At 37.1% G+C, this 27,565-nt stretch overlaps 1 protein-coding gene across 1 annotated transcript in view; it reads left to right on the top strand.

The window, feature by feature from the left end:
* NKAIN2 (sodium/potassium transporting ATPase interacting 2) overlaps positions 1 to 27,565 on the top strand; it is a 531,076-nt gene that overhangs the window by 431,155 nt on the left and 72,356 nt on the right. The window contains exon 4 of the mRNA XM_030447427.1: positions 23,997 to 24,197. Coding sequence (XP_030303287.1) covers positions 23,997 to 24,197 — 201 coding nt within the window. The remainder of the gene's footprint in view (positions 1 to 23,996; positions 24,198 to 27,565) is intronic.

Here is a 27,565-nt window from a genome sequence, read left to right as displayed (position 1 = left end):
AATCACTTGCTTTTTCTCTGCAGTAAATGTGAAAGTACCACTATTTCTGTGCTCTCCCAAGCAACAGACACACCAAGAAGCTGCAGTGTCAGTAAAGGAATGCAAATACTGCATAGTTTGCATATAGAGTCACGCTGCAGAAAATTCCAATGAGCTGCTTTATACAGGCACCAATCTGCTGAATTCTCACCCAAAGATGAGGAAGGTGGAGGAGGCATTCAATTTGTAATGTGTTTTCTCTCTTAGAAGCTTTTCCGTATTGTTCTGTCATCACTAAACATGTAAAAACAAACAAATAACAGGAGAAAAGGTTTATTCCTTTGGATACAGCTGAGAGTGGAAGCAATACAACTGGACATCTCTAGGGCACATTTCCAGATAGGGCAGTTTCAAAAATATTGAAAAGGAAATCATTTGGTGAATGGACTGGAACACCAACATGAGATAAAAATATTGTATAACCCGAAACGTTGTCATCTCTCAAAATAGAGTGTTACAATCTATCTTAGTTGCCTATCACAGGTGAAGGCCCATTAAAAAATTGCATAATTTCACAAAAACACTTGTGTGACCCGCTGTCATAAGTCTCATTTTCACAACTGATGTAAATACCCTACAGTCTTTCTCTCAGAAGCTCTCAGAAGTGTGTTTGATCATTTAATTAAACAACCCAGGGAATCTCAGGAAAGATTTAGAGAACATTTCTATTTTAGCAAAAATGAGCAATTACCTAAAAATACTGAGAAACAAAAAAGAAATGCCAGACATGTGAAAGGATGTGATCAGAGATCCATCTTGGGAAAGCCATGCAGTGATGAGTGAGGTGACACATGGGAAAGGCAAGAACTAGGAGCAGGAATAGACTGTTGGAACCAACCAAAGAAACCTTGTAATGACCAGTGAATGTACTGGATATGCTACATCTTAGGGGCCAAGCCAACCCTCTTGGAAACTGCCTGTCACTATTGGTTGACAGATGCTGCAAGTTGTCTGATAACAGATCAGAGCACTCAAGACAAACTTATTTTCTTTACAAATTCAAAGACAGATATGAGCCAGGGCTGCACGTTTTTATTACTTGACCTAGAGGCTGCTTGAGAATGATGGGCTTTGCTTAACAATCCTTTTCAGCCATGATTATACTGCATGGGTCTCAGCTGCCCAAATATGACCATCATCCGTCTGCTGAAGTTTACTGTACCCTCATCAAGTATTTCACCTGTTTCAGCTTAAGAGAGATATGTTTAAAGAGTATTACCAGATGGTCTGTGGTAAACTGATATCAGCAGAATTGGTTTTGAGTAAATGACAAAATTTGTTAACCTCTAGTATACTGTGGAAATAAGGAGGTCTTCAGCCAGCCCAGATCCAGTGTGGGGAAAAAAAAAAAAAAAAGCTGTATCTGAAGCCTACCTTGCTCTTCTTTGTTTTGTTGCTAGACTTGACATCATTGACTCAATTCATTTGACTATGTTCAAGATATTTTTGAATGTTTTCAGGTACGTGTAGATGAGCATTCTTAATTTGCAAAGTTTTAAGGCAAATAGAAATAAAATTCTTTCTAAAGCTGCTCTCTTGAAAGGTGGGCCCTGAAAAGCATTAGGATAAAGTGCATTACAGCTTCAAGAAGCACAGTAACATCAAGAAACATTAATGGTATATGAATGAATGATCAAATGTACTGACTAAAAGCATAAAGAAGTCATAGTAATACACACCAGCTGAGATCACTTCCACTATATTATCTTGTCTAGAAAGTTCACACCCTGTGAAATAAAAAAGGATGAGCAGAAATAACAAAAAATAATTTTTTCCCATGCTTGAGTCACCTCCTGGTTTTCTGGATACTGCTCCACAATAAGGGAATATTCTTTTCTATTTCTGTTGTGAGTTAGATTATCCCTGATTAATTTCACATTTTCTACAGAATTGTGCCTGAAGAAAGACATATTACATGAAGTTCTGAACAGAATACTGATGTGGTATTAACAGCTTTTACAAAAAAAACTTAGGGGTTTAGATGACAGAGTAAGCTAGGTCAAGTCACAGCAAACTAAGCCTTTTAGCATTGTGTATGTTCAAGTCAAATGTATTAGTTTGTAATGAAAAAACTGGCTCAAAAGCTTAGAGGGCAAAAATAAATGAGCACATCCTCTTGAAGCCAGAAAGATCTAGCTTAAATCCCATAAAAGAACACTAGAAAAAAATCTGCCAGAGGGATCAAAAATTGCTTAAAAATAGTAGTAACAATGTCAAAGCACTTTATGAACTTGATGTACCAGAGGAGGCAAGTTTGGAATCAATACCTTTAAACAAATTTTAAAAAAAATAAGCTGGCCTATGTAAAAATGTGCAAGAACTTTTCTACAACAATATCTATAGTACGGTTTTTAGCTATATAGCTGGCAAATGACCAAGAAAGTCTAGAAAAATGTTTATGTAAGTTTTTATAGTAAACATGTAAGACTATAACCTAAATCTATTGGAAAATTCTTGGGAAGTTGAAGTGTCGCATATTTGGAAACTCCAGAATTAATTTTTTTACACAGCTGCAGTTAATTTCTTACTGTCCTTAAACAGCACCATATAATTGTCATGCAATGCTTTCATCCTCCTGTTTTCTGCAAAGCCCTGTCTCACACTTGTGTACACACAGGTGCAGTGTTAACTTAGTGCTCATCTGTCCTTTTTTTTTTCCTTTTTGTTCAGTAGGTGTCTTGTGATGTAATTTTATGCTATTCAAAATCCGCTGCTTCTTCCTCAGTGGATGGCTATCAATAAGGGAGGAGATTGGAAGAGAAATGGCAAGATATCAGATCTTTTGTTTTCTCCTTAGCAAGCATATTGGCTTTAATTCAAGCTGTTTCAGCCCCTCTTTGTAGAAGGAAAAGGCATGGCAGAGGGAAGGAAGTAAAAAAATGAAATATGACCCTAAAGTATAATTTTAATTGCAAGGAAAATGTGCGATGGCATTTTACCTAGTCAGAACCACCACCACAGCTTTATTTTCTTTAGGTTAAATACTGACAGAGATACAGTCATAGCAACATGGATCTTACTTAGAGCCTCTAAGCAAATGGCTGAATTATTTTTTACACCTTCCTAAACAATATTATTATATAAAATTTGTTAAGTCAAAGGTAACCAAGGCGCATGCATCTAAGCTTCAAACTCACACTTAATTTCAGTGTCATAAGATAAATTCTTCCTCTTTGGGTGGTTCAGTTAATGTGAACCCTCACATAAAGCCCACACTGAAGTAAGTCATATGTCAGTTTGTAAGATGATTATCATGACTACAAGACAGATGGGATTCAAAAAGAGATTATAAAACTAAAAGATTCATTAGACCAAACGCAGTTTGGTTATCTTAGAATAACTCAGGCTCTGGATTGCAGAATTAGAATTCACTTATTTTAGAATATGCCATTTCCTGACTAAAGAGGCATCTACAAGATGTACTCAAGATTTCTGAAAATAAATATTGCTTGTGCAGTATTGTGCTGCTGGTGCTGAAAGGAGAGGTGAATGGTAAAGATTCTGCTCCTAATTTATCAGAAGTGTCGAAGCAAATATTAGACACCAGTGTTATTTTTTCTTGTCCATAGTCCTCTTATATAGAGGTGGCTGGTCCTACTATTCTTTGTTTTCCATGTTCATATCACTTGTACAACATATGTATCAATCTGATCTATTACGTTCCTCTTCTTGGTAAGACTGCAATGTCACTTTACCAGACCCGTAGTTTTCCAGGCCAATGTATATTCCTATAAGCAAATGTTACTGTGGTGAATGAAGCAGAAAGAGAAGTTCTGTTTTGAAAAACATTTTGCGTTAAACCAGACAGTTTTCTTCCTACTAATTCAATTGTGATAACTTGAACAGCATATTAACATCAGTTTGCTGCTAGTTATTTTCAATAAGCTTTATACTCTTTCTGCACACCAATATAAGGAATTGGATAATTATCCTTATATTGATAGATTAACTGGAAATAGATTTCTAACTCAGATATCAGATAAATACAGACAGCTCTGACTATGATTTGCTGACAATATGGTAGGTAACACATTAAAAGATTAGCCCTTTTACATTCCATACTGTTTGTCCTGTTCCATAATTTTTAGAAATCTTGATACAGAGAATAAAAATGCTTCAAATATGCTCTTGATCAAAAGACATGTTCATTTTTTAGTTCAAATGGATATATACTTGCCTTTTCTTTTTATGGGCAGATTAAGACCAGTGCATAGATGATTTAGCCATAGTGTTCACTGGTGAATAGCTTCAATGGGGCTTTAAAGGAAAGTACCTAATTCATACAAGTCTTGATAAATCCATCTCTTTTGCACTCAGAAATTCATAAGCAAGTGAAAACAGGACTTCTTAAATGTTTGTCCCAATAAACAGTATGTATAAACATGCAACAGAGCAGTAGTGCCTGTTACTTTTACAAATGACTACAGAAGGGACATCATACACTCAAAGATATACAAAATACCCTATATTACTGAATGTGTATATTTAGTCTCATACTCAGGTAAGTGTTGTCATGTACATATATTTTGGTTTAGTTTCAGGAAATCAGAAAAAAGTATGCATTTAGAAGGTCAAGAAGGAGATGCATGGAGCTTGATTCAAGTACATTTCCATTAATGTGAACTTTTCCCCTCATATCAATAGCGTTTGGATAAGGTTCTCTTCCAGCTTCAGGAATATTAAGAAAACCAGTAAATAACCCAAATTATCTTGTAGATATTTGAAGTTCATACATTTAGATTATGGCAATCATTTATGCCAGGGGAAAGTTGTTTTCTTACAAGATACATTATTACACATTTCTTTCACTCTTGTGAAAATCGGGAGGGTCTGCAGGTGCCTTCTAGCTCTACCTGCTCCTCTCCATTGACTGTGGCTCAACCAGGTAGGTAGCTTTGACTAGATACGTAACTTTTAGATTAAAGTTAAGTGACTTTAATCCTGCCCTAACTTTTACTACTATAGATTTTAGGGCAGTTTATTGCTATGTGCATTTGCTATGCACATCAGTAACCTAGTACATCAATCCTATCTGGTAAAAGGTGTAATTAAGATCTAAGAGAAATCCCAACAAGAGGCTGCAGTTTGTTCCCTGATGTAGATTATTGTAGCTAGAGGCTGATATGATTGACATATGACAGGGATCATCATCCACTGATTTCACTCATTGCAGTTCTGAGAGTTTCTTCTAAAGATATTTACTCTTCATGGCCTAGAGACAGATCCAGGTGGACCTTCAGTTGTGAAGATGGCAGCTTAAAGAACTGATGCTTAAAGAATTTTCTAGCAATGGGCAGAAGCCACCTTATATCCTGTTTCTGCAAGGAATAGTTGTGGTGTGAATGATTAAACAATGTGCAGGGCTTCATAAAGAAATGAAGCTACAGCTCCATAAATTATATCCAGCAAGTATCTCCTCACTAATAAGTTTCCATCTTGTCTGTTGAAGGAGTTTACAATCTTCCATTTGGATTCTATCAAAGATTTAGCTCTATCTCGTTACAGATTATTTCTACATTTAGTCAGACTGCTCTGTACCAGAGGAATAATATACCTCTAAGAAAGTAATAACTGGATTTTAATAGGAAATGTAAAGTGTGATTGTTCACTTTGATTCATCATTCAGTGTCAGTATCAGAAACGCCGTTTCATGGAACTAGATCCAGAGATCCAGAGAAAGTGTTTCTCACTATCAAGAAAGCACTGCCACTAATTATTGATTTAGAGTTGCAATATTGAACAGAACACAGTCCTTGCACATACTACAGGAAACATAAAATTTGATCTGTTTTTTATCAGGAAGACATATTGTATCTTAGTCCAATGATTAATATCTAGTTTGAAGCTATGAATAGGATCCTTAACTCCTCACATTTCAAATATGAACTCTGTGTAGGGATCAAGATCCACTGGATCTAATACATCCACAGACATGTTACATGAATGTTGGCTGATAATTACAACTAGTAGCATAGGATGTTAAGTAGAGACAGAAATTATTCAGGATAAAGATCATAACAGGTATGATGGTAGCTAAGAAGTGGTATAATACTGAGTAGCAAAGTAGAACTTAAGAGAAATGAAAAGCATCACCTGCAAATGAAAACTAGGAAAACTTCTTTCAGGTTCATACAAAGAAAGAAAATAGAAAGAACAACTTACACACATAGTTTCCAGTTTCACAAGCCATAGACTAAATTAATTATAGATAGATTCACCTTTGAAAAATTTAGATTACATCAAGGGCCAACTTTATTTGCAAGCAGGTTTAAATGTCAACATTCAAAACCAAGTGATACCATATTTTAATTTTCTGCTAAAACATGAACCAACAAATTCTATACTAATACAAGCAGTTTCCTTTGTGTTACTGTATTGTAACAAATAATTTGAAGTTTATGTTGAGCATTAAGAGAAGCTAAACTTCAGGAAATTCCACTGGCTTCAGATTCAGGTGGGGAAATTAGTTTCTGGAACCTATTTTATCCCTATTCTGATCATTTAATAAAAACACCTTATCAAATTTACTGCACTTAATTTTTTAATGTTCCAAATAAAATTGGTCCTCTTCCTCTCTCTGAATGCTCAAATACTTGTTTAAAGCAATATTTTTCTACCTCCTATTAATATCTTAGATAATTTTTTTCTGTATCTTGAGATTTTTTAGTAATCAAATATTCATTACTTCCTCTTTTTCTTCATGGCAATTTAAATTTTGTGTTCAAGCTAATGCTATAAAAAAAACCCAAGTGCATTAAATTTTCACGTTGTCTCCTCTTACTCTGTAGTTTTCAATTTACAAACAAAATCCTCTTTACAGAATTAGACAAAAGATAGCTGCTTGCAAAATTAATTGCTCTTTTTCATTTATATGTTTATTCTTTTTGGATACTTAAATCAACTTTGTCATGCCAAATGTGAATTTTACAGAAAGCTTTCATATAACTCTAATAGAGCGTCTATCTAATTTTTTCCTGTTTTGGGGTAGGATATCATATGCATGTCAGAGCAGTTGATGGTTAGTTCCAATGAGAAAGTTTGGAAGTTTTTAAGTTTTAGTCCAGTGAAATAGATCCATGGCAAAATGCTGGCAGAAGGCTAGGAACTGGCTACAGCACTGCCACAGTTCCTGGAGGTCACAGTCACCCATCAATCAATCATTTACCTTACTAACACAGAAATGTTTTCCAATATCCCAGACACCTGGGAACCTTGATTCAGAGCCCTCAGATTTCTTAAGCTACAAGGGTTCATTTCTGGTTAATGTCAAGTTTCCAAAAAGTTCAAGAAATTTTTGATTCATACATGTGTGTCAAAGCAAATCTTTTTACTTTTCAAGCAGGATTTCAGTATTCTTCTAAAGGAAATTCCACATTATATATTGTTATGCATGAGAGAATTTCCAACTTATTGAATAGTTGTTCTAACATCAGGTGTTCCTAGTTGAAGTGCTTTCTTGGCACACCTTGCTGCAGAAAACATGCAGTTGGTTTGAAGATTAATTGCATATACACACACATGTATATACACAATTATTTTTTTCATCTGATTCATATGTATCCCAGGATATCCATACTTCTGATTTTATTTTTAAAGTGTATGGAGTTGCATTGAATACAGGTATTTACCTTTTAGATTTGCATCTAGATTTGCTCCAAAAACAACAGACTTGGAAACAAAGGACATTTAAAGGCATATTTCACATCACACTGAAGGAGACTTCTACACCTGGTGAGATAACTCATGCTCACAGTGCCTTTTTAGCTCCACTGACTCTGTAGATGACCAACTTAGAAACAGATAACCAAAGCTAGATAGATGCATTCCAGCCACTTCATGTCAAGTTCCACACACTGGACTAAGCTGGAATCATTCTATCAAAAGTTAGGAATTTAAGAAAGAAGAAAAATTTATAGTCATTTGCTTAAAGTTACTTCTGTAAAAAAGGCTGCCTTTTCCCACATTAAAATTGCTCGTATCTATTCAGAAACTCCAGGGGAAAGTGTGATATCTAAATTCAGTTATGTTTATGCTTTACGTGGGTACTTCCAATTATAATAAATACATCAAATCTCAGTGGAATGACTTGTGTGATAAGTGTTACATATTTATAAATATTATGAATTCCCAGAACAATGCTTTCAGTCATTAGAAGCACAGATTCACATGGCTAGATCATTCACTGTGTCAATTAGTCCATGTCCCCAGCCTAAATCTGTATGAAAACGTGACAGAAGTTTGTCTATATTGTTCTTAAATGCCAGTAACAATAGAGCCCACAGACTCCCCAGTCCCTTTCAGTGATTTCTTCTCCTATGGCTTCAGACTCTACTTCCCCCAAGATCTAATTTATATCCTCTTTGCAATGCTGCCTGGTTCCTGGGTCAACAATGGATGTTTCTCAAATTGTAGGCAGGGAAACAAGTTACCCAGTTCTTTTCAACAGCCAGTTACACTCTCAGTTTTATTTCTTCCAAGATAGGAAACCTCAGTTCCCTCTACATTTCTTCACAGATCTTGTTTTCAGCCATGGCCTCATTCTAATTGCTCCTTTCTAGTTGGTCTGCAGTTTTTCCTGAAGTCTTTTGAGTTGAAGCCTTGCCAACACCAAGCTAACATGAACTGTAGCAGTGCTACAGTACAGACTGCCCTCCTGTTTTTACACCCTAGAAGAGTGACTCCTTTTCTGCAGCAACCCAACAGTGTTGAATTCTATTCAAGTTGTGACCTGTGATAACCCTCTACTCCCTTGTGAGAGAGCCATGTCCAGGCTGTGGTTATTCCTACTCTGCTTGCACATTTGGTTATTGCAACCCAAGTGTCCTACTTCCCACCTGTCCTTGCTGAACAGCACTTTTCCAGGACTGATCTTGGGTTTATTAAGATTAATTTGGATGTTCCTCCTGTCCTCAAATGTATTTGCAGTCTCTTAGTGCACACTTAGTCTTTATTCAATCATTCGTTTAATTAATCAAGATACAGTAGTACTGGACCCACAACACATCACAGCATAGCACCACTTGATATTTCTACAGATCATGATCATGAACTATTGAAATTTCTATCTGGATGTAGTTTTCCCTTTTGCAGAATGCCTTATAAATAAATGGAAAGAGATGTAATATATCTTGGTTTTAACAACATTAAACTTTATCTCATATGGCATTCTCTTCACTATGCTAAGGAATCACAGTATAATTACCAAAATCAGCAGGAACACCATATGCAGAATGAAAAAAGATATCTGTGTAGCATCGATATGGAATTATCTATTAATGGTTCAATGTACATTTTGAAACTCTTTATCTGAATGTCTGGGCTCAGTGTAACAAACAATATTACATACTGTGAGAGTAATGGAATCACAGAATCAGAGAATGGTTTTGGTTTGAAGAGACCTTAAAGATCACCTAGTTCCAACCCCCTTCCCATGGGCAGGGACACCTCCCACCAGACCAGGTTGCCCCAAGCCCCATTCAACTTGGCCCTGAACACTTCCAGGGAGTGGGGAGCCACAACCTTTCTAGGCCACCAATTCCAGTGTCACACCACCCCCACACTAAAGAATTTCTTCCTAATATCCTAAATATTCCCTCTTTGAGTTTGAAAAGCTGCCCCTCGTCCTGCCACTACACCTCCTTGTAAAAAGTCCCCCCTCCTTGTAAAAAGCTTCCCTGCAGACCCCTTCAGCTACTGGAAGGGCTCCTTGGACCCTTCTCTTCTGCAGGCTCAACAGTCCCAACTCTCTCCACCTGTCTTTATAGCAGAGGTGCTCCAGCCCTCTGGTCATCCTGCGGCCCTCCTCTGGACAATTAGTTTAATGGAATGTCCAATTAATTAAATGAAATTTAATTAATGGAGTCCCATTAATTTAATAGAATTATTTGCAGTACAAAAAATGCTATACATTCTTAAGTTATCTAGGATTAAGCTTCAAGACTTCACACATTATATGGCTGAAAAATATTTAAGGGTAACGTTGAGTAACTTTCATAGGATGCTGTGCATCCAGGTCAGGTGTTAAAATAAATTGCGTATAATTAATACTATATGTTAGTGCTGAGGTGCACTACAGCAGAACCAAGGATTGTCATTTCCTTACCTATGAGTACTACATTGAGAAATCTTCATTTTCATGCCTCTTTCATTCATTTTTGAGATTAGTTTTGGTTTTTGTTTTTTTTTCCATAAGGAGATGTATGCCTTAAATGTAATAATACTTTACGGATCACTGTTTAAAATTAAATTAAAGAATTTCTTTTCCGATGGACATGCGTAGGGATGATACTTTCTTAGGGCAACTTCATTTCCCATCAAAGTTAGGATTGTACTAATGCACATTAAAGAAAACTGCTCTGGTACTAGGGATTCAGGGAAACTTTAATATTTCCAATGCTTTCATTCAAGAAAGAAAAAAAAATGAGTGATGTAGTTCTGAAAGCTATGTGTCTTGTAAACAAAAGATCCTCTTCTAAGTATTTTATGATAGTTTTACTTCAAAGAAAGAGACAGAGTGAAATTTCATAGTGAAATGATTATATAGATACTGTTTAAAAATGAATTATTTATTGAAGTTTATATATTTTTCCTATGGGCACATATACATGTCTTTGAAAACATTTTTACCCAGTCTGTATATATTAAGCCAGATATACTGTGTTTATTTGTTGACCAAACAAACCCAAAAAACTATACTTCTTTAAATTCTGTATATTCTTACGCACCAGGAAATCGAAGAGGAGCTCTCTGTATTATTCTTCCTTCCCTCTGTGACTGTTCTATTGTGTACAGCAGCTTTCCAATTCAAAGTAATAACAGCATCGATCTTCTAACATCTTGACAGTGAAGTTCCTCTAATTCTGCATTAACACTAAAAACAAACAAAAAATTTAGTATAAGCAGCCCCGTGAGACGCTTCAACCAGATTTCTGCATTTCCCTGGGCTAAATCAGCTCCTGAAAACTCAATTTAAGAAACTGACACTGCCACTACAGTTAGAATGGTAAATCTACTCCTTGTCAGTTTCTTAAATAAAGTTTTCAGTCACCAATTCAGTCTACAGAGATAGAGCTCTCTTCTAGTTACTCCTCTGAAGCTATGCTCATTAAAGACCATTGCTTCTAGTGTTTCATCTTAATCCTGTCTGGAAACAGGAGAGTCTTTGGATTCAGAGCTGGATACAGTAGAGATTTTCTCAAGTGAAATTTTAGCAAGACAGCATGAAATGATTGTAAAATATGCAAACCTTAAGTACTGTGATGATACAATTCAAATAGAACATACACAAGAGACAGAAAATATTTTAAAATAGATTTCCTAAAATTCTGAGAACTTTCATTGCTCCCCCTCCTCATTGTTTTTTATATTTCATTGGCGAAATAGAGATGAGCCCTAATTGTATCTGCATCATTAAAAATCTCTACAAAATCTCTGGGACTGATATTTATACCACTCCAAAGCAACTTTTTCCTCCCTTATGTCATTGAAATAGACACGTCCAGATTGCATCAAGGCAGAAAGCACAGAGGTTAGAAAATGTATTCTTGATTCCTGGAAATATGTTTTCCCTGCAGAATAGTCAGATTTGAGCTGCCGTACTCTTCCTACTACCATGCTACCCAGTATGTTATAGTAGGATTTTGTGGGATGCTCTATTCTAGTCTGTACTTGGGGTTTTTTTGTTTGATTGGTTGGCTGGGTTTTGTTTGTTTTGTTTTGCAGAATTGCAACAAGACTTCTGTCTTCAAGGAAAGACAGTTTGAATCACAAAATTATTTAGGTTGGAAGGTCACCTTGTGCAACTCCCTTCTCAAAGAAGGGTCAATTAAATGAATTTGTTCAGGTACTTTTTTGGTCAAATTTTTAGTATCTACAAGCATGGAGTTTTTACCTCATCTCTGGGCACCTGTTCTTGTATTTGGCCATTCTCATGGCTAAAATTTTTTTTTTTAAGATAATCCTTCCATCTAGTCAGCGTTCACTGTATTCCAACTTATGTTTATTGTCTCTTGTCTTCTGCTGTGGACCTCTCGGAGGAGCCTGATGCTTCCTTCCATAGCCTCTCAATTTGGGAATTACAGGCAGCATTAGGAAACCCACAAGCCTCCTGCTGCTCACAATGAACTGGCCCTGCTCCCTCAGCCTGGACCCAGCCCTCTCCAGGTCTGCTGAGCAGAGACGAATGTTCACCTCCCTCAACCTGCTGGTGACACTCCCCATAATGCAGCTCAGAATCTTGGTGGCCCCCAGAACCCCCAAATCCGTTCTTGCAGAGGATCATAGAATCAATCATAGAATTGGCTGGGTTGGAATGGACCTCAGAGATCATCAAGTCCAACCCTTGATCCACTACCACTGCGGTTACCAGACCATGGCACTGAGTGCCACATCCAGTTTCTTTTTAAATATCTCCAGGGATGGAGAATCCACTACTTCCCTGGGCAGCCCATTCCAATGTCTGATCACCCTCTCCGTAAAGAAATTCTTTCTAATGTCCAACCTAAACCTCCCCTGGCACAACTTAAGACCATGCCCTCGTCTTGTTGAAAATTGTCTGGGACAAGAGACCAACCCCCCCTGGCTACACCCTCCTTTCAGGGAGTTGTAGAGAGTGATGAGGTCTCCTCTGAGCCTCCTCTTCTCCAGGCTGAACAGTCCCAGCTCCCTCAGCCTCTCCTCATAGGATCTGTGCTCGAGTCCCTTCACCAGCCTGGTTGCCCTCCTTTGAACCTGCTTGAGGACCTCGATATCCTTCCTGAACTGAGGGGCCCAGAACTGGACACAGAACTCAAGGTGTGGCCTCACCAGCGCTGAGTACAGGAGCAGAATCCCTTCCCTGGACCTGCTGGCCACGCTGTTCCTGATACAGGCCAGGATGCCATTGGCCTTCTTGGCCACCTGGGCACACTGTTTGCTCATGTTCAGCTTCCTGTCAATCCAAACTCCCAGGTCCCTGTCTGCCTGGCTGCTCTCCAGCCACTCTGTCCCCAGCCGGCAGCTCCCCATGGGGTTGTTGTGGTCAAAGTGCAGGACCCGGCACTTGGCCCTGTTGAACCTCATCCCGTTGGAATCAGCCCAACACTCCAGGCTGTCCAGGTCCCTCTGCAGAGCCCAATGCTGCTCCCCTGTCAGTCAGTGCTCAGCCACAGAGGCTGTGCCATTCTCAGTGGGAAGTCAGCAAACCACCAGTGGGGTTTGTGTGAGAACAGAACCAGAGACACCCCCTATTCAAACTGTCTTGGAACCAGCCAGCATCAATTTGGACTGCAAGGCAAATCCCCTTCTGCCCAACCCTGTGAGATGGAGCAAAGCATCCAAACATGAGGTCTTCACTGACAGCGGAGCTGACACCTGATATGAGCTGTCACTCACCTATCAGTAACACATAGCTGATCTAGGAATTAAGTTTTAAGGGTGCCTGCTAGATACCAGATCCTACTCTTTAATTAATGAATGTGTTATCTTTTACAAAAAATATATCGCATATCTGCACTTTAATACCTGAAGCAAAAAGCAGGGACAAAGACTTTTTAAAAGCAAATAGGAATCAGTCTGTATTATTTTTCTTTATATTAATTTCAATTTAACTGCTAAAAAGATTAACAAGACTACACAAGAAAACCCAATACCATTTGTTAAATCTTTAAATAACAAGGTTTATTTGCTAACCATCGTGTCTTCCACAATTTACCAGATGAAAATATTTGTATCTGTGAGGAAAGGGAATTAAATTACAGAAAACAAAATCTGATATAAAAAATTTTAGGAAGAAATTGTGTGATTTCTGGAAAATTACTTGTTACTACTTAGCCATGCCATCAGTTCAAAACCATAACACTGCTCAATGAATCTCCATAATAATTGTTGTGGACTTTTGTGCATCTTATGTTTATTATACAGGCTTGTATTTATTGTTCTATGGATTGGTGCCAACTATAAAATGAGCAAAATAATGGATCTTTTCTATTGAGGTGATTTTGCCATCTTAAATTAAGTATTATTTTATTAAATATAGGAACACATTCCTATATATGGGGGTAGTCCTCTATGTTTTAGCATCTTTGCAGGTTGCATAGTCAACACATGAGAAAAAATGTAAGAACAGACTGTTTATCTGTCTATTAATATATGGATTAATATCTTAACTGGCTGAAATCACTACAGTTTCTTTCAAAGTACGACCTACTTTCTATTCACACTGGCTAAAAATCTAGTGCAGCTTCACAGTATTATTCCATAGGGTGTGCTTCTGAAAACGTAATAAAATCCATAAATTTACCCAAAGTTAATCACTGAATCTTTTTCAATGGCTTTTAATTGTTCTTAGGAGGTTGCAGTTTACTAAAGTATGGGCATTGCCACCTCTTAGAAATAGCTCACAAAAGAAAGGACACAGGCTTGAAATGTTTGCTATCAACTTGTTTGATGTTGTAGTTTGTTTAATAATGCAGTTAATTAAGTTTCTTTTAATCTGTTTCTCTGAGACCTGCATTGTCAGGATAGAATTTTGTGAATAGATTATTTTTCTTTATCAAGGAGATTTGAACCTGTATCGCCTACACTGGGTATGTCAGAGTGTTAACAACTACCATTCCATTCCAATTTGCAAATGTTCCTTAAATACCTTAATGTCAAGTTTTGAAAAGTGTAGTATTTTCTTCTTAAAATGCTGAAACACTTTTTTTTCCTTCATTTTGTCACATTCATTTAATTTTGAAATCTCAGATTAGCTAAAAGTGGAATTCCTGAGCAGTCTCAATATTCAAAATTATTACTGAGGCATAATGTAGAAAAAAAGATAAATATCAGATCTGGAACAGGAGAAACAGTGCCTCTTGTTCCTTAGAAAAAAAATTGAAACAATTCTCAAATGTGTGAAACAGTAATACAAACATCTATAATCCACTGTGTTCAAGGTAAGTTAGATCTACTATTTCTGTAGTTAGATGACAGTAGTGGATAATCAAATTAGCTGCAATAAAACTAATCTGTGGTGCATGCTGTGTGACAAAATATCACATCACAAAAAGAGAGAGCAATTTCACCTACTGTTAAATTAATTACTTCAGGTAAAGTGAAAAAAAGTTTGATTTATCAAATCTGAATATAGCCTTAGGTGTTCTAATAACTGTCATTACTGCAAGGACATGAGTAAACTTTTTATGAACTAAAGTTTATCAGAGTCATCTAACATGGTCTTGTGACAAATATCCTTTTCTTTTTGAAAGAATTAATAGAACATTTTTAGCCAGGAATTAAAAGTGTTTTTCAAAGTTCATGGTGTATCTGTAGGTCAGACAAATGGAACTCTTGCCACAAATGGAACACTGAAATCTCTGACACAGTGTCTGCTATGTTATCTGATGGAGTTGCAGCTACATAATCTCTTGAAATATGTAAAACTCATCTTCCAGGTCAAGATGTGTCAAACTAATGATCAGAAACACCTTTGCTATTCCAAGGATGTCACTTCATCCTCCAGAGGTCTGCTGCCTCTCTATAGGCAGGCAACATGCTGAGCATGTATTGGTGTGGTATCACTGATGTTAATTTTTGGTTTACTCTCCCAAATTTGCAAACTGCATGAACGCTGTACAGCTTAAGATCTGAATCTAATTCTGTGGATTCTAGCACCTCTCAGTCTGGTCAATAGCAGCCTGTTTTGTAGTGGAAGAGGCTGAAGTAGCCGATGCAGAGCCAGTCATCCTGCACTGTGCCCTGAGCAGGGCTGTATGGAGCTGACCCACATTTCCACTCCTGTCTCTGCTTCCTCACCATCAGTCCATGGCTCAACACCTTCTCTAGGTTTTCTAAGCAGATATTCAGAGTCCCTTAGTAATAGCACTCTTTCACCTGGGCCCTTTCTGTTGACTCAGATCTTTTAAATCAGGCTGTTTTATTTTGTACTGAGAATGCAAGAGTCTGGTGAGGACCAGCCATGCACCTTAAATTGATGTCTTAGCTCATTGAAATCCCCTCACAGAAATAAGACCTTCCAAAAATATTCACCTGGGCTAGATTTGAGTCAAACTGAGTAAGATGACTCCACATGCTTTTTAGTAATTTCCCAACACATTTAGGCTTCTTTTTAATTATAATGAAATCTTACTGCATAGAAAATCACTGCTGGCTAGAAATGCTTAGACTGTAGAGCACTATGTACAACACACACCTCAGCTTGGTGTTTTATGAACACCTTTCTGCATGACAATGATCTCATATTCCCTAACACCATTTCTGGAATAATAACGTTGCCTCTGTGGTCTGAGAATTGTCTTCAAGTCTACTTATTCTTTCCTGCACACACTGCAGGTGGTACATTTTCCTATATTTGACAGCAGAGGCTGATCAAAGAAAGAAACAAAAATTTTTTTCATTGTAGATATGAACTCCACCCCAGGGTCCTCAACAAACTGAGAAGTTTAAAGAAAAAAAAAAAAAATCCACAAGAAAACCAAAAACCCAATAGACAAGATAATTGTTTACATTTTAAAAGAGAATAAAATGTAATACAAAACAGAAAATTAAGGTTTGTCACTGTACACTAGCTTTTTATTTTATAGCACCTAACATTATGTAATAAACACTAAGGGACACTGAACAAACCACATCAGCTGGAATTTCTTTCTGCAGGTACCCTGTAAGCCTACTGATGTTTAAGTACTGCACCATACACTTGTGCATCCTTCCTTATTAAAAGCTGAAATTTTGCCTTGAACAGAGATGATTAAGCACAGTTTTCTTGAGGTGGATCAGCAACTCAGTAAGCCTTTTATTCTAGAAAAGGGAAGCATTTTAAGGATATTAATTTAATCCTGGTATTTTATTCAAGGCCAGGACCTTTCTGCTTGCAGCCTGCAGAACTGTTTTCCCAGTTCACTGAAAGCTCTGCATAGTCTTTTGGATATTATCCAAATATAAGATGTCCTTGTACTTACAAGGGTTTTATTTAGAATTAAGAGGTTATTTATATTTGTGTGTGCAAATTCTAGGCACTATTGATCCATATTTTTTCCTGGGTAAAGCAAGACAAGAGACATACCTCCTTTACCATTTAAAAAGAAAGGGGAAAAAAAAATATTCCCTAGAGGCTAAATAACTTAAACTCCTTATTATGCCTTACTCATGGTAATGTTTTATCTAGTAGTCATATATCAGGAAAGTGGTGAAATCATGTTTTCAGCTCTAAATTAATAACTAGGATTTGGGAACCATTCAGAACATCCACGTCTCCTCAGTAAGAGATCCAAAGCTACACTGGATTTGCTACAACCATAAAATTCTTTACCAGTTTTCATTCATGAAACACAGCTTTGCTGTGGGCAAAAGACCACGTACAACCACCCTGTCTCCAGCTCTGGACCCCTGCACTAAATCAGGCTGTTCAGTTTCACTCAGAAGCAGAAATTTCTCTCTAAGATATCTGCAGGATCATCACCTTCTGGTAGACCAGTAAATATTTAAAATGTCTCCTCAGATTTAATCCAAACATTAGAATGCTCTGCCTTTTGGAATGAAATATACTACGTTTTGTTAGTTTAATCCCATGCCCATCAGTAGGCATACCAATGTACACCCACATACAGAAAGTCTGGGAGCAAACTGTCTTCCTCAGAGAAAGACAATTTGTCAAAAAAGAAACTTTTCAAAACTTAACTCATTTCATTCAACAAATTTTTGCAGTTCCAGATTACTCCACGGTGAGAAATAAAAAAGGTTCCACAGAGTTAGCTACTGCTCTGGGATGTGAAATGTCTCTGGGCTGCTCCATATTTTAGTGTATTTTATCTTTGCACAATCTTAAATCCTCTAGAGACTAATTTTAAAAAAGATTTACAAAAATCATAGTGCTCGGGATCTTCAATAAATATTAAAATAATAAATAAATATTAAAATAAAAATTAAAGAATCTTAGCCCAGAACATTCTTGGTCTAAAAATATATCTTTTTAAGATATTTTTAACTGAAGAAATATGTGAATAGAAAGTTTTTGAGCAAAGGTGTTAATGAAAAATATTGATGATGATGAATTGATAAAATCAATATTCTGGAGTTAAATAGGTATCTTTGTGTGTGATTGTGTTGAAACCAAGCAGGAAAATGCTAAGCTTGTTGTCAACATATATATTCCAATGCTAGAAAAATATGAAGATTTTAATTAAGATAATATTGATTGTAGCTCTAAAAATTTCATAAGATGATTGATAGGAATCACATCACAGAATAGTGAAAATTTTAATCTCTGCATAGTAGCACTTTCTGAGGACTATTTCATAGTGTTTTATTAATACAATACCAATTTCATTTTAGAAAAGAAAATCAGGACACTTGAGTCATTTCTTACTTTCATGTTGGTATCTTTATAAGTAATTCATTGAAATCTTCAGAAGTACATGAGAAATCACTTAAGATAGATTTGGAACATTTTTAAGAGAATACTGAGAAATGCTAACAGTATGACAATTTCTGCTGGTTTTCAGAAATAAACTTTAGAATTGAATATGTTGAGTGGATTCAGGCTGATTAAATACTGCCTGATTAATGACCTACATATAAATAAAAATTCTGTATCTGATTTTGAATCAGACTGTCACAAAATTGTTTTATAAGACTAAGATTCTAGGCTATTGAAGAAAAAAACCCAAAAACTAAGTGAGCCACACACTGAAAAAGTTCAGATACATCAGTATTAAAAAGATCAGTATCCTTAAATAGCCATGATGCCTGCACAATTATACAATAATTATTCCCTGTAAAACAACTGTGGGTTAAAACACAAAAGGAAAAATAAAACAAAAACAAGAAAAAAAACCAAATAAACCCAACAACAAACAAACACAGCTACTAAGATTTATTTTGACCCTCTAGTGAAGGAAGTTTTTTCTTTAGACAGGAAAATGTCTGCTTGCATGAGAAAATGGTGCTACCTGCTGGGAGCTAGTTTTAGTGGAAAAGTGAGATAGCAGAAGGAAATAAAAAAATGCCTGTAGAGGCCTCTGTGCATCCAAGGCATCCAGAACTACAAATGCTTTCAGACCCTGATCTTTTATCACTGAAACCTTGTGTGATCATTCAGCCTCCAAGCAGCCGGTTGTTGCTACTTTGAGTTTGAAAAATGAAACATGATTACATGGTGGTATTTGAGAAAACTTGTATGGAAGCTTGGCAAGTTTGCACAGATTTCATCAGTTCCTAATTAGAAAAAATGGAAGAAAAATATTTCCCATGACACAGCAAGCCACAACCACTGAAGTCAGGAGAATTTAATTTCCCTGAGTCTGCGAGATCTCCTGGACTTTCAAAGAGACTCATCCTGAATCAGTGCTGCCTCTTTTTTCTGTTGGCACCGCCTTTGGAATTAGCTTCTCTAAGCTGCACTTAATAGTAAAAAAATAAACACAGAGCTAACTACACATTTTGAGCACTGCTACCCTCCTGCTGCTTCTTAAGGCAAAGATTGTATTTATTTCTGTCTGCTCTTACAAAGCTTTCTGCTGTCGCGTTCTGTCATCAGCTGTCCTCAGCCAGAAAATGTCATGTACGATGCTGTTAACCCCAGGAGAAGTTGTTACCTTATTAAACACAGGCACAAAACCATCAGAACTCAACATTCTTTACAAACTAAACTGAAATAAAGTTAGAGACTTGATTTGAAGATGCAAACAAGGTAAAGAGAACAGAGAAGGGCCACAAAGATGATCAAAGAGCTGGACAGGGCTGCCCTATGAGCCACAGGATGAGAGAACTGTGTTTGTTTAGCCTGGAGAAAAGGTTTAGGGGACAACTTACTGCCATGTTCCAGTAGTTAAAGTACTGTTGCAGTACTCCACCAGGAAGGTGGAGACTCCCTTTTCACAAGAAGTCATACGGAAGAGATGAGGGGTAATGGCTGCAAGTTACTTGTGACAAGATCCCAACTGGACATCAGGAGAAAATTTTTCACTATGAATACAGTCCGACATTACAATGATCTTCCCAAGAAAGTGCTGGATTCCCCCAAACTGGACATTTTGAAGACTCAGCTTGACAAGGTGCTGGTTTATCTCATCTAAAGTGTGTTCCTACCTAGAAAGGTTGGCACAGATGATCCTTGAGGTCTCTTCCAACCTGGCATTCTTTGATTCTATGTCTCAATTTCTAATCTCTGAGATCTGAGTCTCTGAGACCTCCAGACTTCTATTTTTTGTCTAATCCAGTAGTACTTCTCCTGACCACTGCAAATGCCAGTACAGCTTAAGAATGTTAGCAAGATATTGTACTAAATATTTTCCACTGCATTTTTCCTCCTTGATGAATAGCAAAATCTGCTTTAATGAACCAGTTTTCATTAACAGGCTTTACAAATACCAGCAGGATTTACAAAAGCAGGACAGCAATCATCAATAAAGCTCATACAGATGTATTTCTGTGTCCATGAAGGAAGCAGCTGTTTGTTGAATTTAGGATAATGAAATGTTCTGTGACATGCAGACTGTGAACAACACTATATCGGTATACCCAATGTGTATCAACAGTTCTTGTTAGTTTTCATAGCTTCAAGGCTTATCAGACCATTTCTCTGCATTTCCCTGAACAACATTTGAGCCACAGATGCTGGAAAGAAAACAGACGGCAAATACACTGGAGAGTACAACAAATCCCCAGCTTCCAGTGTAGACTTTGTCTATGCCCACTAAACCTGTATTCAAACAGTGCATAAAATAAATAGCAAGTGAAATTTGTCCAAAAATAGCTCCAAATGTTTTCAGTATAAAAGATGTTAATGACAGATACAACCTTACCTCCTTGACTTACACAGTTTTACAAGGAGATTCAAGTCCTTATCAGTTTCCCCACTATGAAGTAAAACTTTTTCATGAGCTGGGGGACCTTCACTACTGCACAAGAGGAACCTCTTTGCTTATATAGTCGCATACAGAGGGACATGGTTTGGAGGTCATAAGCAATTTCAAAGCCCATAACAATTTATGCCTAAAAGACCTTATAGTGCAGCAGCTGAGACTTTGTAGTGAATAAGCTCCTTCAGCAGTAAGTCTTATCTCACATATTTTGAGGCTAGGAATTTACAGAGTTTAACTTAGGTGTTTGCTTGTGAAAATCTTGCCTTCATTATTATTCATATTGCAGTCAAGTTTGACCTGAGCCATGATGTCTAATCTTACCAGAACTAGATTTCAGCTCCACTTTTTTTTTTTTTTTTCTTACTGAAGGTGGCCCTGCTTGTTAATATTCCTTGAAAACCTTCTTACCTCCATTATTCAAATTCTGTAAAGTGTGAAGTCAGGGCTTTCTAGTAGGATTTCTTTGGTTTTGCTAATATCAGAAATAAATGAATATAAAATAAAATATAAAATTTTTGTGATAGGTATCAGAACTACTTATGAGCAGAGGAAACAACACAGCGTTGTGTTATGTAGTGATTACTAGAAGATAGAAATAGAATATAGACCTGATAAAATTTGTGATTTTTTTATTGGTAAGCACTAAAGACTATTCCAGAACAAAAACTAAATACTACTGAGTCCTAATAACAGTATTCAAACTCACTGCCAAAAGATACTTGAGTTCAGGGGAATTACTTCAGAAAAACATCTGGAGATAAATTTGGGGGTAGAAGAAAGCTGGCCATTTTATTTACCTATTAATTATAAATATTTTAATGTGATTATATTTCCTCTGCAACTTGGAAACTTACTTGTGCTTTAAATGCATAAAGTTTTGGACTACTGCATCCTTTGTAAGCAAACATCCCTGCTTCTAATGAGGTGATGTTCTAATCAGACAGCCCAGTTTTGATCTTTGTGTTTAGCTTTGTCTGATCCAATTTAATTCATCTGGCATGACAAATATTCAGTTTCCATAAGACAACTTATCTCTTTCTTTTTCAAGGTATACCTTTAACATTCTTTGTGTGAACTTTGTAAAATATTTTAGTACATCACAATTCTTCTCGAAGCATTGCAGACAATAAAATAGAGCCAGACAATGAGTCCTATACCTCCATGCTGCATCTCTGATAGAAGACTAGAGATTAAGAATTTTCCATGGTAACTAGAATTGCTTAAAGATCTTCTGACAACAACATGATGGATTAAGATTTTATTAGTTCAGGAATAAATTTATTACCTTAAGCAAAGTTAGTCCAAAAATACCCATTCTTGAACTTCTTACGCCAGATGAGAATGCCATTGTGCTACTTGAGGGGCTGTAACTGCACTGACTCTAGAAATTTAAAATAGTCTTCTGGCTTGGATGTAAAATTGCCCTTTCTCAAGAAACATCTGTAGCTTTGGTGGGAAGAGTCCAGAGAAAGAAAAGGTTTGTTTGAGGTGAAGACTTACAGCTGTAGGTTGATATTTCTATTTTGGGGAAATCTGTATAGTTTATACTGAAGTTTCCTGACTAAAGTAATGAGAAGCATCATAAATTTCTTCATACAATTTATTGTATGCTGGATTGGGCCGTTATGAGAATGTAGCACAAGTATTCATCACAAAAATATTAATGGTCCTTCCTGTCACCCCCACAGATGGGTGTGCTTATCCAGGTTAATAATTACAGTTTTTTGAAATGTACAAAAGTTCTGCACTTTTTTGACCAAGAACTGCAACTTAAAGAAAACAAATTCAGCTATACTGCAGTGTCAAATGTAATCATGGATACACTGATGTGTCAGTCATTACATTATCCAAAACCTTTCTGGATGGAGTTACCTTTGCATGAGTTACCTTTGGAGTTACCTTTGCAAAATGGGAAAATAAGTAGGATTGAACAACTGACTGTTTCTGAAGGGGCAAGAATGTGGGCACATAATATCTTAAATGGAATTATATTATATTGTATTTATTCCTTTTGGCACAGTAAACCCTATTAAATAGATACACTGCAAAATCTTTATGAGAATCTTAATTATTAATGTCATCAACAGGCTGAAAAATGTAGGTTAGGCGTTGGGAGAGTTTGGCTTGCAAAGGCAGGATTTAAAAGAAAATTTTTTTGCATGAATGAGCACATGTGCACAGAGACTAGATAGTCACACTTCACAATGAGGTTACACTTATAAATAGTTTATAAAGGGTTGGTAAACACTGTAGTCTCTTACAGAATCCACAAAGCCCATACTTTTATTATAACTGTGCATAACACCCTCAAATAACGTGAAACCAAGTATAATTTGTGAAAATTATATTTTTAGTATTGTTTATGGTAAATATTAATCATTTATGAACTGTTTATAAATGCAATCTTAATAGAAAGCATGACTGAGTCCATTGCACCAGCTGCATGGGAGTTAAAGGCTGCCAGCCCCTTCACCCCTCCTTTTTAATAAGCTAGCAGTGTTTAGAGAAGGCAATAGTCACTAGATTTTCTTTACAGATTTTCCTTACTTTCCTATAACAGGAAGTTATAAATTTGAAAAAGGTGTTCCAAAGAAGCTATATTTGTAAGCAGATGTACAGAATCCTTTTTTGACATCTTGATTGATATTCCAGCAGAGTTCCTACATGTTTGCTTCACAGGGTTCATGAGACAAAACTCATCGCAAGCGACCCACACATAAAGACTACTAAGCTTTGCTTCCCAAGTACTCTTGTATAGTTTGGAAGATCAGGTCACCAAAATATGAGCCATATTTCCAGGATCTGAGCAGAGAAGGGTTGCTGTGTAAAAGTGCACATCCATCAGTCCCTGTGATTTCCTCAGAAAAAAAGGGCAATGTAAGAGAAATGACTGCCATAATGTCTAGGAACAGATCTGGCTTGCAGGATTATTCTTCTGATCCAGAGTAATTCTGCCTGCCAAGGTATAGCTACCTGTGCTTGCTGCAGGCAAGCTTCACTAACTTTCATGTGACAGTGTGGTTTTATCACTGCTCTTTGCTTCTTATCCGTCCTAAGAAATCTCTTGATACTGGAGTACTACCCCAGTGCATTAATTCTTCACCTATTCTTTTGCAGGAAACAGATCTCATTCTGACCTTTAATATCTCAATGCATCGTTCTTGGTGGATGGAGAATGGGCCAGGTTGCACCGTGACCTCAGTAACCCCAGCCCCAGACTGGGCACCAGAGGATCATCGTTATATCACTGTCTCGGGGTGTCTTCTTGAATATCAGTACATAGAAGTGGCTCACAGTTCTCTTCAGATCTTCCTTGCAGTAAGTGTTTACAGATAGCTTCACCTTTTCTAAATTTCTTGTAGAATGTCATTACAAAAAATGTGGATTATTGTGGCATTCATTTACAAACCCTGGCTTTTATTGTTTGTTTTGCTATGAAACTGTTGTTTTGCAGCTACTTCAAGATACCTGTACATTAAAGCTCCAATATACATGTTTATTGCTGCCAACATGACATACACTGGTAATAATAATAACAACAACAATAATAATGCCTGCATCTTCTTATTACACCACAACTTGTATGCTATAGTGTACTTTGAATGTAACTTGCTGTAAGTGATTTGCAGCACAGTCAGTTATCCAACGGGAGGTCACACGTTATTGCTGACACAACACACAAAAACTGATCTCCTGACCTCTATTTTGATGATCTATTTATTGGTCCTCAAATATGTGGCCCTCAACTACCCAAAAAGTGAGTAGTTTTTTTCTCTTGTCTGTTCCCCAGCCTAGCTGTAAGTACAAGTACCCAGTGAGTTTGGGACAATCTCCCTCTCTGTCAATGCATCTCTGCATGGACTGTGTAAAATTGGTGGCTGATTTACCTGAGAGCCCAACTGCTTCCCATCAGTGGAGCCATCTCAGGTCTCCTTTGTGCTCCTCAGCTGAGCAAAGGGATCCTGACCAAGTAGGTAGCAAGGCAGGCACTAGACAGCCCTGGTAGACAAAAGCAGCCCTTTCTCCAGGATAGTTCAGACACCAGCATTTGGACAAGATACAGCTGGTGCAAAAGAGAGAGAGAGAGAAGTGCAAACAAAATCAAAGTAGATAAATAAATGATATTAAAATAGTTTTACATTTTTATTTACAAGCAATTGCTATCACTGAAGCTTAACTTATAGAATCATATAATCGTTTAGGTTGGAAAAGACCCTTAAGATCATCAAGTCCAACTTTAAAGAAAACAGTCCCAAGTCCCACTAAACCATATCTCTAAGCACCACATCTACTCATCCTTTAAATACCTTCAGGGATGGTGACTCAACCACTTTCTTGGACAGCTTGTTCTAGTGCCTGACAACCTTTCAGTAAAGGTTTTGCAAGTCTAAAGGTGGGCTGTGGAATATTTCAGGGACTGCAGACAGTCAGAAGATGCAGAATGCTCACGGCCTCCAAAAGACCTTGGCACCTCAGAGCAACATGGCCTAGAAGCAAACAGCACCACTTTGTGAAGCATACTAATGCTGCTGCTAATTTTATGTAAGCCAACACAGACTTTAGTTTTTTAAGAATGAAATTTTTGAAAAGTTTCTTTTCTCCTACTGCTTTAACAAAGCAGCAATTAAAGCAACTGGAATGATACCAAAGGTCAGGAGATTCCCTAGTATGCAGAGTGGGGATGTTCCTCAAGTAATACCAGCCTTAGAAACATGGATGTGATGATACACAGACATTTTGCCAGCTTCTTCTGAGGACTGGATTTTGCTCAGGATAAACAACTCAACAAAATTGCTATTGTAGCTCACAATACAATAGTTATTGAAGAAGTAACAGAAAATTCAGTTTGGTGGTCTCTATGCTTTGAAAAATTTTTTTAGCTTTAGAAGTTTAGAAAATCTTCAAATTGGGAAAAAATTGAGAATTAGTATGTGCAAGAAAATGCTCTAAAAAACCAAGGATTGTCCCAATTTGAGTATTTAGCATTTATGTATGCGAAGAAGATCTGGAATAACCCACAGGGATAACAGGAGCTGCAAAGAAGCCACAACTACTTCTTTGTACATAGGGCACTTAGTGCATTAGGTGATGGTGGTGGGAGACTCCAGCCTCTGTGGAGACTATCAGTACATAAATTACAGTATTGTAGATAAGAAAAATTACCATATAATTCACGCTATATGTGTCTTGTAGCACATTACTTCTTATTCAGCCACTATCTGATTTTTTTTCATGTATGTGGAAACCTATTCTGAAAAACTTCCACTGATTTTTCACTCACTTATTGTGGTAGTTGACTATCTAAAGTGGTACAACAGAAAAACCTCACCATGCTTGTCAGCTTTTACTTGTTCCTCATACCAATACCTCCTATTCGGTTCTGGACTTGGCTACATTTCCCAACTTATGTCTTACCATCTTCTTTCAGCATATTAAAAGGGGAAAGGGGTTCAGAGTGAAGAAGTGAAAATGTAAGGGAGGGGAATATATTCCATTATTAAGTGCAGATTTGCAGCCTGCACAGCTTGAAAACAAACAAACATTTTTAGGGCATCATCTGCAGCACACAGATGTATGGAACTCAAAAGAACTGCTAAGGGTGTGATTTGTTCTGCTTTGTTTGAAACCCTGGGATCTCAGAAATCATGGGGAAGGTATTCTTATGGAACAAGTCTCTCCGTCCCGTCTCCCCCCCCACACACTCAATTCTTCCTGTAGAGGTGAGAATCTGTAAAGGTGAGATCTTAGCTTCATTGCACTTAGAGAGCAGCAGTTTTTTATTTAATGCTGTGTTTATATACGGAGAAAAAAATGCATAGTTTTGGACACAGCTAATTCATTTGTTTTGCTGCATAAAGCTACCCTCAGTGAAGCTTGTGCTCACATACTAGGTGAAATTCTCCACTTGATTCTTCTCTCCCAGGTAAGTCCCCTTTACATAGCTATGACATTTTGAGCACCTGGACCATCTAATGTGCTCTACAGGGACCAGAATTCTGCATGTCCTTGGTGCTTACATATTACCAAAATGAGCTGCTCTGGTGATGGCATGTCTTGGACACCTATATGCTTTGTACATTAAAGCATCCTCATGTGCTTAATGGTTATTCATTCTTGCTGCTTACATCAGAGAAGCTATTTCATTTGCAGGACTACTGGGTTATCAAGGATAGATAAATTTAAATTACTGATCTCCAGAGAGAATTGTTCCAGGTAGAGAATGAGATCAGTGGTACTAATGAAGATTTGATTTACTACTGGTTTGTGAAATATTATACAGAAAATGTTCTGTATAATACTTACAGAGTGGAGGCTGAATGGAAGTTTCCACCCACCCCTAAACAGCAGGAGGTATAGATGCCAATTCTCCATGGGGTGGTCAGTGCCTGGGAGGGACATAATGCAGGGTATACAGTGCTGTTAACCATAGCATGCAATGTCAATGCTTAAAGTGGTTTTTAGCTATATGTATAAATAGTATATGCACCCCTGCTTTTGGTCACACAGCTGAAAAAGGATCACAAGCTTGCAATTTTACAGGCTCCCACACCCATCAGTGTCCAATTCTAGCTATGGATCCTATGTACAGTTTTCTTTATTTGCACTCTATTGGATTATATTCTTATAATAGAAGGCAAAAATCTTTTCAGTTCAGGCCCTGAGCTGTGGTTCAAGTCAGTATGTTC

Source organism: Calypte anna, chromosome 3 (assembly GCF_003957555.1).
Source record: "Calypte anna isolate BGI_N300 chromosome 3, bCalAnn1_v1.p, whole genome shotgun sequence".
NCBI classification, from domain to species: Eukaryota; Metazoa; Chordata; class Aves; order Apodiformes; family Trochilidae; genus Calypte; species Calypte anna.
Note: the sequence above shows the minus strand (reverse complement) of the source record. Positions and strands in the feature narration are given on the sequence as shown.